This window comes from Delphinapterus leucas, chromosome 13 (assembly GCF_059928025.1).
Source record: "Delphinapterus leucas isolate spDelLeu-1000000601 "Yukka" chromosome 13, BTC_Dleu_Yukka2, whole genome shotgun sequence".
NCBI lineage: Eukaryota > Metazoa > Chordata > Mammalia > Artiodactyla > Monodontidae > Delphinapterus > Delphinapterus leucas.
Window position 1 is genome coordinate 86,387,169 of NC_143141.1, and position 15,014 is coordinate 86,402,182.

General features: G+C 35.9%; 1 protein-coding gene across 1 annotated transcript in view; it reads left to right on the forward strand.

Moving 5' to 3' along the window:
• ROCK2 (Rho associated coiled-coil containing protein kinase 2) overlaps positions 1–15,014 on the forward strand; it is a 135,595-nt gene that overhangs the window by 72,677 nt on the left and 47,904 nt on the right. The window contains exons 5-6 of the mRNA XM_089923440.1: positions 6,019–6,279; positions 14,869–15,013. Coding sequence (XP_089779566.1) covers positions 6,019–6,279; positions 14,869–15,013 — 406 coding nt within the window. The remainder of the gene's footprint in view (positions 1–6,018; positions 6,280–14,868; position 15,014) is intronic.

A 15,014-nucleotide genomic window follows, 5' to 3' on the forward strand; every position in this document is an offset into this window, starting at 1 on the left:
TTATTTTATTGAAATATAGTTGATTTACAATGTTGTGTTAGTTTCTGCTGTACAGCAAAATGATTGAAATACTTTTCGTTCTCTGGCCCAATCTTTTTTCCCTGCCTTTCTTCTGAGAGATAGCTGCTATCCTAAAATTAATTTATGCCATTCCTGTGTTTAAATTTCTCCCTCCCTCCTTCCCAACTGGATCTTCTACCAACCTTTTAATTTTTCATATGATTGTTGACTGATTCAGGTTTTTTAATTTCTTGAGTTCGTTTATATTTTCTGTGACTCTGTCTTTTTCACTTTTTTGTTGAATGGCATATTTGTAAACTTTTTGGTCTTAATGTGTTTTTCGTTTTATTTACAAAATATACCTTTTAGGCTTTCTTTTTAGTTATTTCCTGCTTAAAATTTTTTTTTTCTAGCTACTGTTTTCTTTGGGTTTATATTGTTCTTTTCTAGTTTCTTTACCTTCCTGACTTTGTCAGTCCTTATTTTCCAATACAGATATCTCTGTTTGAATATTGGATAATGAGCGGATAAGGAGAGATACCTATAAACTCATTTGAAGTTATGTTTCTCTTTGAGTTCTGCTTATTTTTTTAAAAAATGGTTTTATTTGTAACATGCATAGAAAAGTACATAAAAAGCAGCAGAATGATTAATTGCAAAGCAAACACCCATGTATTCACAACTCAGGTCAAAAATAAACATGGCCAGTATGTACTCTGTTAAGTCCCCTTGTGCTCTTTCCCAGTCACTACCTCCATGTGTTCCCCCCAGAATAAACGTTCTTCTGGCTTTATTAGTAATTGTTTCATTGTTTTCTTTCCAGTATACCACCTAAACAAGCACTCAGAAACTATATTTTTCCTGTTTATTGAACTTTATATAAGTGAAACCATTGAATATCTCTTATCCAGGTTACTCCAGTTTATTGGTGAGATTTACTACCTTTTCATAGTTGAATATTCTCTTTTGTGAAATGCCTGTTTAAGTCTCTTGCTCATTTTCCCATTACGTTGTCTGTCAATTGATTGAATAAAAAATTTGTAGGAATTGTTTTTATTTTGGATATGAACCCTGACTAGCTTCTTAGACCTGTGGGTTTACAGATTTTACCAAGTTTGAGAAAATTTTGACCATTATTTTCTCAAATATTTTTTTTGTCTCACTTTCCATCCATTTACCCCTCAACCCCTTTCTCAGACTACAGTTACACATATGTAATTTGCTTGATGTTGTTCCATAGGTAACTGATACTGTTTTTTTTCTTTCCTCAGTCTGTTTCTGTTTTTGTTTTTCAGGTGTGCTTCATTTTGTATAGTTTTTATGCTATGTTTCAGCAGTCCCCAACCTTTTAGGCAACGGGGACTGGTTTCATGGAAAATAGTTTTTCCACGGATGGGGTGTGGGTGGAGGGGATGGTTCAGGCGGTGCTGCGAGCGATAGGGAGCGGCAGGTGAAGCTTCGCTCACTCACCTGCCCGCCCGCTTACCTCCCGCTATTCGGCCTGGTTCCTAACAGGCCGTGGACTGATATCAGTCAGTGGCCCGCGGCGGGCAGGGGGACCCCTGCTATGTCTTTAAGTTCACTGATCTTTTTTCTGCAGTGTTCAATCAAACTTTAATCCCATCGCATCTGGCTTTCTTCAACAAAATTGTTTTGAGATTTATCCGTGATGCGATATATCAGTAGTTCATTTCTTTTTATTGCGTAATAGTATTCCATTGTGTGGATATATGACAGTTTGTTTATCCTGTTCATCTGTTCATAGTCATTTGGGTTGTTTCCAGTTTTCGTCTCTTATGAATAATTAAATTGTTTGCGGTCAACTTGTACAATTAAATGATTTTTAGGAAATTTATGGAATTGTGTACCCATCTCTAAAACCTGATTTTTAGAATATTTCATCATCCCCAAATGATCAGTTATACCTACTTACAGTCATTTCCCATTCCCCTCCAGTCCCAGGTAACCACAAGTGTGCTTTCTGTCTCCATAATTTGCCTTTTCTGGACATTTCAGAAAAATGGAATCATACAACATGTTGTCTCTTTCCCTTAGTATACTATTTTTGAAGTTCATGCACATTGTAGCATGTCTTATATTTCATTTTTTAGTGCTGAATAGCATAGCCCATTGTATGTGGTTTAATCAACAATGTACTTGGTGTTTGTCCCCAGTTCTTAGCACAAGAGCTTCAGAAGCTCTTGGATTTCCTTAGTGTTAAGAGTGTCTTTGTTATGCTAATGAGACAACTCCTGGTGGCTTTTTGATAACTTTTGGATGAGATGGGGACTGATCATTAGAAAGAATGAGCACGTGATTAGAGGATTGGGACTTTCAGCCTTCCAACCTTTGGGGTACTGGAAGCAGGTTGGAAATTGAGTTTAATCACATGGCCAATGATTTAATTAATCATGCCTATATAATGAGACCCTAATAAAAGCTGTGGACATTGACACTCAATGGAGCTTCCTGGTTGGTGAAGACATTGGTGTACTGGGATGGTGATTCACCCTGATTCCACAAGGAGAAGTTACAGAAGCTCTGTTCCCTCCCAGACCTCACCTTATGTGTATCCTTTACAGTAAAACTTTGATCATATGTATGGTGCTTTCCTGAATTCTTTGAGTCAACCCAGTGAATTATCGAACCTGAGTGGGTCATGGGAACTCCAGAATTTGAAGTTAGTTAATCGGAAATGCTGGTGGGTTGGGGACTTCCAAAGTACGGAAGGACAGCTGATGTCTGAAGTGAGGGTCTTGTGAAAGACTGGCCTCTTAGCTTGTGGTATGTGATGCTAACTCTAGGTGCTTGGCATCAGAATTGTATACCCAGTTGAGGTGGAAAGAGTATGTGGATATACCCTATTATGTTTGTCCACTTACCATTTGATGGACATTTGAATTGTTTCCACTTTGGGGCTATTATAAATAGTGAATAATGCTGCTGTGAACATTTGCATACAAGTCTTCTGTGGACATACCTCATTTCTTTTGGGTAGGTACCTGGGACTGGAATTCTTAGTTATGTGGGAAATTTATGTTTAACTTTTTAAGAAATTGCCGAACTGTTTCCCAGAGTGGCTGTGCCATTTTACGTTCTTACCAGCATGGATGAGCTTCCAGGTTCTCCATATTCTTGCCAACAGTTGATGTTTTCTGTCGTTTTTATTATGGCCATTCTGGTGGGTATAAAGTGGGATCTCATTGTGGTTTTAATTAGAATTTCCCCAATGACTACCATCTTTTCATGTGCTTATTGACCACTCATATATCTTCTTTGGTGAAATGTCTATTCACATTTTTGCCCTTTAAAAAATTGTTACTTGTCTTATTGTTGAGTTGTAGGAGTCCTTTATGTAGTCTAGGTATTTTATTATATATATCACTTGTTAGTATTTTTTCCAACCTGTGATTTGTCTTTTCATTTTTTAATAGGATTTTTTGAAGCCAGAAAATTCTTACTTTGATCAAATCTTACGTGTCAGTTTTTCATTTTGTCAATTGTGTTTTTGGTGTTAGAAGAAATCGTTGCCTAATCCAAGGTGATAAAAGATTTTTCTCCTATGTTTTTTCATAAGATTTTTCTAGTTTTAACTCTTAAATTTAGTCCTGTGATCTACTTTGAGTTAATTTTTGAGTATGATGTGAAGTAGGGGTCTAAAAGTGTTCATATTTTTGTCTTTGAATATCCAATTGTTCAAGCACCATTTATTGAAAAGACTGTTCTTTCACCACTAAATTACTCTGGCACCTTTGTTAAAAAAAAAAACAAACTCTTGACCTATAGATATAAGGGTTATTTCTAGGCTGTCACTTCTGTTCCATTGATCTGTATGTCTGTCCTTATACCATTACCAGTACTGTCCTGAAAACATTAGTTTTGTTTTGAATTTCGAAATTGGGAAGTATAAGTGCTCCTGCTTTATTCTGTTGTAAGATAGTTTTGGCTCCTCTGGGTTATTTGCATTTCCATAGAAATTTTATAATCGATTTGTTAATTTCTGGAAAGAAAACTTGCTGGGATATAGAGTTTGCATTGATTCTGTGGATCAATTTGGAGAGAATTGCCATCTTTATACTATTGTCTTTCTATCCAGGAACATGAGTGTCTCTCCATTTGTATACATCTTTCCTTTTATCATTTAGAGTTAATAGCATCACACACACACACACACACACAGACACACACACACACACACACACACACTTTCTCAATTTGGTAACCAGCCTTATGCCTTTTCGTCCCTTCCTTCCCTGCATCTCACCACCTTCCATTTTAAAATTATTCTGATTTTGGCTTGACTCTCTCAAATAAATATTTAATTTTATGTCAGTAATAAGCTTTTCTGGATTCTTTATTTGTCCCTTTTTCTTATGTCTCTCGTAATTCTCTTACTTGGATTTATTCATTGTGTCGAACTATATCCTTGAACAATTCTTTCAGAAGTGGTTTGTTATCAGATTTCTAAGAATATGAATGATGTAATACATATTTATTTTGCCATCGTATTGATTTTTTTTAAACTGCCGTATTCTAGGATCAAAATTATTTTCCTTCAAAGTTTCGAAGATACAGCTCTGTTTTTTGTATTCTGTGCTGGCTGAGATGTTTGTTGGCAATATGATTTACATTTTTGTACATAAGGTACTTTTTGTCTTTGGAAACTTTTAGAATTTTTCTGCTGGATTTCTGAGAGTTTAGCACTGACTGTCTTAGTTTCTCTCTTGTTTCATTTGAGATCTTTCAATCTTAGATTTTTGACTTTATTCATTTCTAGAAGTTTTTGTTTGCTATTTCTTTTTTTTCTTTTTCTTCTGGTCTGTTTTCTCTCTTCCAGACTGCTTTTAGATGTCAGAGCTTTGCTATCTTTGCTCTGTTTTTCATCTCCGAATCCTTCAGTGTCTTCAGAGAAAGTTACTTTGCTCAGTTTTCAAGCTCTGTAATTTGTTTTTCTCTTATCATCAGTTGTATATTTAATTCCAAAGCTTCAGATTTTTTCCCCGTATCATCCTCTTGTTTAATTGTTGAGGCTTGTTACTCTTTTGAGGGTATTGATTTTTACATTTTTAAAGCTGTTCTTAGTTTGTCCTATTTTAAGCATTTCCTTGACTGTTAACTTTCTGTTTCTTGAATTGCTTTGCCTCTATTTCATGATACTGATTTTTCTGAAATGTTGATTCTTGGTTTTATTCTTTTTCCTATTTGTGGAAATCTTTTCTGTTTACATTGGTTGCTTTCAGGAGGGGTGGGACATGTCGTTGGGTGGAATGTACAGATACCTTTCCTTCTGAATTTGTGGTTTCTCTTGTCTCTCCAGGGGATCAGTAGCAACCTAGCTTGGTGTCCTATTTCTCTGGTCCCAGTGCCACTGCTTTAGTCTGAGTGCAGGTATCACTGCCACTTGCTGTTGATTATGAGCAAGATGATGGGGAAGGGAAGACCCAGTTCCAAATGTGGCTACGAATTACTGTTCCCAGTGGTATGGGACTTATTCCCTCTTATATCTACTGAATCTGGCATTTTAGGTTTTTCTAAACCTCTCCTGCTTCCTCAGCTCTCTTCTTTGTGAGTTATGCGCAGTAATTTGTTTTGTTTTCAGAAAGCTGGGCTTTTTTTTTTAATTATCTGTTCTTTTGTCATTCTTTCACCTTTTATGTTCCTCATTCTTAATCTGTTTCTCTTTTAAAATATTTCTATTTAAATAGATTCCTGTATTCTCTGAGAGGGAAAATGATACATTTATGCATTTTTTTTAGTAAGCATGAAGAATTTACCCATATAAAAGTTTTATTTGATAACGGTTTTTCCATTAAAGATGTCCAAATCTAAAATTACAGATTTCCTAAAGTTTAATGCTGTTTTGGTTATACAATAATTTATCTTTTTCAATAGCAGTAATAGCTTTGGGGTTTTGTTCTCTTAATGGTTTTGGTTTTCTTTCTTTCTCTTTCGTTCTTTCATTTCTTTTCTTTTTTTAAATTAAAAAATTTTTTTTTTCCTTCTTGTTTTGTTTTCCAGCTCTTTTGTGCCTTTCAAGATGATAAGTATCTGTACATGGTAATGGAGTACATGCCTGGTGGAGACCTTGTAAACCTTATGAGTAACTATGATGTACCTGAAAAATGGGCCAAATTTTATACTGCTGAAGTTGTTCTTGCTTTGGATGCCATACACTCCATGGGTTTAATTCACAGAGATGTGAAGCCTGACAACATGCTCTTGGATAAACATGGACATCTAAAATTAGCAGATTTTGGCACATGTATGAAGATGGATGAAGTAAGTAACAAGCAAGTAAAAAAAAATGGTAGTTTCCTGAGAGACAAAAATAAAGGAACACTTGAAATCTGGACTTCATAGTTTTAAACAAAGATAAATTTAGTTTTGCTAACTGTGTAATGACTCAGACAAGGTAATAAAATATCCAAATCAAAACATTTACTTTACTAATCATTCATATAGTTGTAGAGTACTTTGTTTGTAGATTTGGTGAATCCAAGAGAAATAAAAACTCAAATAACTAGTTATCAGATAAATAGTTATCTTCCTCATAGAATCTTGACAAACATTTGCTACCAATCAAAACTAGTTCGTGTGCATATAATGATCTAGTTGAAGAAGTAGGACACAAAATATAAATTAAGGTACATGGGTATTTCTATCATTATTATTTCTGTATTTTTCCTTTAATAAAAGAGGTAAGGTAGAAATTTACCAACTCCTACCAACCCCATCTGTATCAACCACATAGAATACACTTGGGGGCAAGTTTATTGTTGTGCTTTTACCTGTTGAACAGTTCATATTATGATTAATTGATTCAGTAGCATTAACTTCATAGCTAACTATGGTGTTGATTTATTTTTGTTGCGAAATTTATATCCCTTGTCTTTTTTCTCTGTAAGTGTACTGTAATTCCTGGCAGTAATTCCTGATGGGGAGGGATCATGTTTTATTTCCTATGTATTAATTATCTTGTCAAGATGCTTATTTTGAATCAAGCTGATTTTTCTTTTCTCTTTACTTCTTAACTTATTTATGCCTCCTGTGTGATATTCACTTTTATTGATTGTCCTGCCATCATCAGTGATCCATAGTCTTCCAAGCTCAGCTCAGATTTTTACCTCCTATAGAAAGTGCTGCCTGATAATCCTAACCTGACTGATCACTCTCTGTCATAATTTCCATAATGTTACTTATTTAGAATTTATGCTGTACTTCACAGGCCACTTTTATCTATCTAGGATTGTATGCCCTGTTTGCCCAGCTAAAACGTAACATCCCTTTGGTTCTTTGGTCTTCTTCATAGAGTATTACTATGTTTGTGTTCTGCATACATTAATGTTTAGTAGGTAGAGTATTTGATTGTACCCAAAGCTCCCTCTTGTGGTGTTTATCATACTACAGTATGAAGTGATTAACAGTGAAAATCATATTTAATGAAAATAAAGTAGAAATAATTTTCTAATAGAACGCTAAACTTTTTAATGTCTGTTATACGTAACGAATGATGTTTATGTGCTGCACATCTATGAGTGTATTCTGATTTTCATTAAATCTAAAACTTGGGAGGGTGCAGAGAAATCACACCACATGTTTTTAGGATAGGTAAAGGTGGTTAAGGAAAGAAGGTGTAGAGGAACGGAACAGAATATGTTGTTTACAAGATAATTTTATAAGCATGTAAGTGAGTACTAAATTCAGCTATTTAAGTATCTTGTTTCTTTGTAAGGCAAAATAAAAATATGGTATATATAATTTTGTTTACTATTTTTAATTCAGGTACATATGGTTCAGTTAATTATGCTCCTTGGCTCACAGCTTATTGTCATTAGTAGTGTACACAAAGGCCCCATCTTGTTGTTTTTTTTTTAATTATGTTTTCCCCCTTTCAGTTTTTGTCTTATTCTCTTTTCCCCTAATACACAGCCATTGTAATGTGTTTATAAACTCTTAGAGACTATTAGTATAGTGTACATATGTATAAATAGTATAACGGATTGTCATTTTGTTGTTAACTTTTTTCATGCAACATTGTTTTATGTCTATTCCTGATATATGTAAAGTAGCTCACTGCTTTTTAGTATTCCATAGTATCTCTTAATTTTACTTATAATTCCCCCTTGTGTTATTATTATTTACTTATTATTCCCCCAAGTCACATCCAGCTCCCTGTTACCAACAGTACCATGTTGAACATTTTCATACATGTCTCGTGTCTGTCTATTCTGACAAGGGTTTCTTCTAAATATAAACCCTAGAAGTGAGAGTACGATCTCAGAGGATACATGAAGTATTACCTGGTCTCCAGAATGGCTGTAAATGTTATAACCTCTTGCTAATAGTGCATGAGAGATCCTGTCTCCCCATATCCTCACTCACCCTTCCTTTTATTATTCCCTCTCTAAATCTTACCAAATTCCATTGGTGTGTAAAGTAGTATCTTTTAAACTTTTTATTAATCTTAACAGTTGATGTCAAACCTTTCTCCATATACTTCTCAGTCTCCTTTGTGAATTAACCTGTGTTGTGTACTTTTGACCCTTTAAAAATTGGTGGTTTGTTGATGTGCAGGGATTCCTTATATAATCTAGATACTGGTTCAACAGATATCACTGATAATCATCTTCCAGTGTGCTACTCATCTGTATCTTTGTTTGAACAGAAATCCTTAATTATGATGTAGTCAAATATATTTGTTAATATTGAACTTTTAGAATGTTGTTTGTTTTACGCCAAACCCCCGTTCCTCCAGTAATATTAATAATGAGAGTAACTATGTAATGTTGAAGAACAAAGGAATTTTTAATTAAAACTATAGTACATAGAATTGATAATTTTGTTATGTTAGTTGTTAATGAGAATAGTGTTATTGCAAGTTTCAGGTTCATCACTTCGTTTGCCTTTGATTATTATTATGGTCTTAGAGCCATTAGAAATGTTCATAGTTTCATTCTTATTCATCTGTGTGTCTATAGAAGGGATTGACAAACTAGAGCACAGGGCCAAATCTGGCCTGTGGCTTAGTTTTGTATAGTTTCTGTGCTAAAAACGTTTTTTCCATTTTTAAAAACTTGTTTTTAAAAAGAAGATGTGCAATAGAAACCCTGTGTATCTCATAAAGCCTAAAATATTTACTATCTGGCTCTTTATACAAAAAGTTTGCCAACCCTTTATCTGTAATAAAGACAGAGATGCTCGAATTACTTTTTAGCTCTTCTGGCTTCACGTAAAACATTATTCCATGGATAAAAGCAAAGTAAAATACAACTATAAAATTATAACCTTATATAAGGACTAAAATTGTTACTATCACTGATAAGAGTAATGCTGTTTCATTAAATTCTGTCATTGATAGATTGCAGGTTACACAGTTTTCTGCGTGTTGTTATCCTTTTTCTCCCTGAAATAAATATCTGGGTGTGAGTGAAAGTCACAGTTAGTATATTTACATCTAGATTATCTCAGTGACAGTCAAGGAGTACTGCTATTTAAAATTACCTGTATTGATCAGATAAGTTGACTTCCCTCTATGCCTGTCATTATGCATTTCATAGCAACCTTTACCTCCTTTTAAGGCACAATTTTACATTAGTATTTTAAATTACTGAAAATAGTATAAGATTTTATCCATTAATATTCTAGTGTATACCATTGGATTAGATTGAAGCTATAAATTTTTAAAAGCTAACAGATAAAATGTTAGTGTTCTTAACCCTTCTACAAGTGACATCAATTTTTAAAATACAGGCATTTCTACTCATGTTTCTGAAAAGCCCTATTTTCTGCAAAATTATACATTTAAAAGGACAGGTTTATGGGAGCAATAGGAACAGACCATTCAAAAGCTATGCAGCTTTGTAACCAGAGCCCAAACGAAAATAATAATTGGTATCCAGGGAGATGATTGGAATAACAGGCAGCTTTGCGCCTGTGTGTGCCGCAAATTGCAGATGGAAATGGAGTTCTGAAGCAACTGGGCTGTCTTCTAGATAGAGCACAAGAAGCAGGACCTTCCACTAGCCAGCAGTCTTACGAGGCAGGGAGGGGACACGCCTCTCTGAGAAAGTAGCCCCTGGTGCAAGTGCTCATTTTTAATTGTTCAAATGGACTGAATACGCTCCAGACTATGTAGTAGTCAAGCTGAAGCTTTCAACGCTTCTGATAATTAAGGATTTCACTTACAGTTTTTCTTTTCCACCCTCACAGGAGGCATTTTTTTTCTTTTCTTTTTATAACTTAAAAAAAATTATTTTTAGCTTCGTTGGGTCTTTGTTGCTGCGCGGGCTTTCTCTAGTTGCAGTGAGCAGGGACTACTCTTCTTTGTGCGCGGGCTTCCCATTGCGGTGGCTTCTCTTGTTGCGGAGCACGGGTTCTAGGCGTGCAGGCGTCAGTAGTTGTGGCACAAGGGCTCAGTACTTGTGGCTCGCGGGCCCTAGAGCACAGGCTCAGTAGTTGTGGTGCACGGGCTTAGTTTCTCCGCAGCATGTGGAATCTTCCCAGACCGCAGCTCGAACCCATGTCTTCTGTGTTGGCAGGCAGATTCTTAACCACTGCACCACCAGGGAAGTCCCAACAGCAGGCATTTTGAATAGTTTCTTAGAGCAACTCCAAGATTTGTGATTGACCCATTTTGTGTTTTCAGTAAATCTCTTGACTTATGATATTTTGTCAGTTATAAAACACTCATGTATTTAGCAAACACACATTATCTGATCCATTTAAGGTAAAGTACTTTTGAAGAAGCTTTTGAAAATGCATACCTGTTTATGTTGCTCTCCAGCTTGAAACCCTTTAGTAGATTTCTGTCACCTACTGAATAAAGTTCAAACTCCTTAGCTAGTCATATGAAGCCTCTTATGGTGATATGATCCCTGCCTACTTTTTTCACCCTCATTCTGTATCATTTGACCTCTTGTACCTTGTGGTTCAGAGGTCTTAAATTACATACAGTTCTTTTTATACCATGGTATGTTATGATTCCTGGCCTTCGTATATGCTGTTGAATATACTCTGCTTGGCAAATTCCTACTCACACATTGAAACTCAGTCCAGAGTTTGCTTACCTTGTGAAGGCTTTTTAAGTTGGCTTCTATGTCTTTCCCCAAATGTACCCTTTAGGGAGCATTTCTTTTCTTTATTTCTTTTTTCTTCCTTCTCTCCGTCCCTCCCGCCGTCCCTCCCTCCCTCCCTTCCATCTGTTGAACACTTACCTTATATTTTTTCTGCCCCAGGCCTGGAATCAAACACTTCTCCAAGAAGCTCTAATTCCTTTTATTTAAGAATGGTATTTAAAAATCAGTATTTGGGTGCTGGATGTACTCATTGCTCCTGGAGTGTCGTTATTTCTAGGCTCTGTCAGTGGATGTGTGTATATTGTATATACTGTGTCTACTAACTCACATGCACACACATGTTCATATTTAATTCTGTACCTGTCTGTATATAAAGTGTATTAAAAATTATGAGTTCATATGATCCTTCTGATTCTAGTCCTACACCACAGGGTTCATTCTAGTCTTCCTCCTTTCTGTTTCATGATTACTTCTTTGGATAGTGAGAAAACTGGCGCTCATTATCTACACTACAACTGTTTTCCAAGGTAACCTAGGTCAGTTCTTTTCCTCTCTACTCTCTTTGGTGTGGTTATGTTATTAATTTATGAAACAGGTCCATTTCTTTTCTTTACTTTTATTTGCATTTATTTTTTGCAGCATTTATTCCCAGGCCATAAGTTTTTGTTTCTTCAATTTCTTCTGGGATATGTTTTTCTTCTGGGCAACCTCCTCTTCTGGTTTAGGAACAGTCTTTTCTTTTTCAGTAAGGATCATCTCAGTGTGGCAGGGAGAGCTCATGTATGGGTTGATCCAACCATGAGCTCTGTAATCCCTGCCCCCCATCTTGGGGGCTTTATTCGCCTGGATATATGCTCAATGACCAGAGAATCTCCATCTAAGCCCTTAAGTTCAGCATTACCCTCTGCATTTTTGAGCATGTACAGTAGAAATTCAGCATTCTTTTTGGGCCACCGACCCTGCGTCCAGCCCCACTGTTTGGCCTGGGGACACCTACCAACTCCACCATTGTAACGACGGAATGGCACACATTGCTTCTTTAAAGTGACGTCCTTCATATACTTGGTGGCTTTTCGGATATGCATACCCTTAATGGCCTGGGCCGTTTCACTAGTGTTCTTAAAGTGAATACGAAGATTTGAACCTCTCGACTTGCATGATTTTGTGGGGTTTTCTGGGTCAAGTGAATAGCGAACCATTTTTAGAGGTCACCTCAGGCCACTTACCGGAAAAGCCAGGTCCATTTCTTACTGTTTGTATTCCATTTAGAGTTGTCCCACATCTGGTTGATTTTGTTTTTTGGATATGTGAAGCACTCCTCTGGTTTAAGAGTCAGAACTATACAAATTGCATGCTCAGAGAAGGATCACCCCCTCCTTATCCCACCATCCCATTCCTGTGCTTGCTTCTTTCTACCCTTTTCCCACTCAGCCCCTGTAGGTAAACCAATCTCTTTAGTTTGTGGTTTAGCCTTCCTGTATTTCTGCATTTTAGGCTTCCTGTATTTCCTACATTTGTAATAAATGTAGATTTTATATTTATGTAATTTGAGAACTTCCCCATGAGATAGGTTGTTTTTTTTTTAAATAAATTTATTTATTTTATTTATTTATTTTGGGCTGCATTGGGTCTTCGTTGCTGCATGCGGGCTTTCTCTAGTTGTGGTGAGCAGGGGCTTCTCTTGTTGCAGAGCACGGACTCTTAGGCACACGGGCTTCAGTAGTTGTGGCTCGCGGGCTCTAGAGCACAGCCTCAGTAGTTGCGGCGCACGGGCTTAGCCGCTTCGCGGCATGTGGGATCTTCCTGGACCAGGGCTTGAACCCGTGTCCCCTGCATTGGCAGGCGGACTCCCAACCACTGCACCACCAGGGAAGGCCCCATGAGATAGTTTTTAAATATCTTTCCCAAATGTTTATTTAAAAAAAATTTTAACTCTCAATAGGTGGTTGCCAAAGATGGTGGTTAGAATATTAATTTTCCAAAAGCAGAGTACCAGTAACACAGTTTACCTAGTAAAAATTCTTTACTCCTACCAAAGTATTTATTCTACAAGTAATCGGTTATTCAAACTGATCTCCATCTTACCTTTCCCAGCTTCATCAGTGTGAAACTTTACATTTAGCTGATTTGGACTTTACTGCATTTCTTCAACCTGTTTTATATAAAGTCATTCTTGTTCCTTTGTTTTTGCTCTTTTTTCTGTCTAAGCTACCATACCAACCCTCTCTCCTCTGAAGTCTAACTTGTCCGCCAATTCTTTTTCGTATCTTATCCTTTGCTCTCCTTCTTCTGAACCTTTGAATGCTAAATAATTTTTCTTTTAGTGGCACTTTCGTGTCTGGCCAGGTTTTAGCTCTTAAGTCTCACAAGATTCATTTTTTTGAAGTCTAATTTATATGGATACATGTGAAATAAAGAGATTTTATTTACCCTAGTAAGTCTCTATGAATTTTTCCTTCAGTAGAAGTCTTAAAATGTAGGATAGTTAATGATAAAAATTAATTTTATACACTGCCTTTTGTAGTCAGGCACTGTCATCTTCATTTTTTATCCTAAGTAATAACCCTTACAGAGTATTACCATCATAATTTGCTCAATTATTTCCAAATGTTTTATTTTATTAATTTATATTCAAACTAAAATGACCTCTATTTGCTGAATACTTGGGAAAATAAAATCATTGAGTTATTTCTGCTGATTTGAGGAAAGAAAAGATTGCTTCTAAAATTAATCTCTCATGTTTAATATACATTTTATTGCATTTAAATAAAAACATTTATATAAATCATGTTTATAAAATACATTGAACTTCCTTTTTCCAAGGTGGTTATAATCCTTAGTATTTTGGTAGTTGTATAGCTTCGTTTTAAGGAACGTAGGTGACACACTTTTTAACCAGGCAGGTAAAGGAAATGAAGGGCATTTAAGTTAATCTGTAAAGTCTTTGCATGTTTGTACATAGCTGGAGGTGAACAGGTACTATTTAGGATCACACTACTATATACTGTCGTGATTTAATCTTGCAGCATATACACAAACATACACAAACACATACATGCTGCAAAATACACACACGTAGATAATATCTACAGTGGTTCTTGTCCTTGTCAAAAAGACATAAGATAGGGATTATCTTACTACCCACTGAAACTAAACACAGAAAAAGGTGTTTTTAATCATTTTGCCAAATATCTTGATACCACAGCTCCACATTTCTAAACATGCAGCTTGGAGGTGTAGCTTTCAAACTATAAAGATCTTTTGATTTAAACATTTGATCTATTTCCCCCCATTTTTTTCTTGGTATAATAAGAACTATTTTTTAATACAACCTCCAAAACTGGGGTCTTTGTAATTTTCATTACTGCAGTTTCTTTGGAAATATCAAAGTTTCCTTTCTCTAATGATTCTTTTCTTTTCCCCGGGTCAGGTGCCTTAAGACCACATTTTGTACTTCTCTTGTAACTCCTTCATGGTGTAAGAAAAAGAAACAAAAGATGTTGATTTGCATGGAATTCCCATGAAGTTAACCACCTTTTTCTTCTTTCATTGATGAAGCCTCCTGTATTTTAGAGTTGGAAAATTATCCCTGATCTCCCATAATCCAGACATTTTTATGCATTTCATAATGCATTTATCCCCTGTCCTCCCAAAGCCATGTCAGCAATGAAGGTCTCTTGGTAGCCATGTGTAGTCACTGTATATTTAATAATTAATGAATTAGTTGTGCTTATGTGTGTGTGTGTTTATAGACATTTTATATACATTTTTTCTCTCTCTGCACTTTACCCAGACAGGCATGGTGCATTGTGATACAGCAGTTGGAACACCTGATTATATATCACCTGAGGTCCTGAAATCACAAGGGGGTGATGGTTACTATGGGCGAGAATGTGATTGGTGGTCTGTGGGTGTTTTCCTTTTTGAGATGCTGGTGGG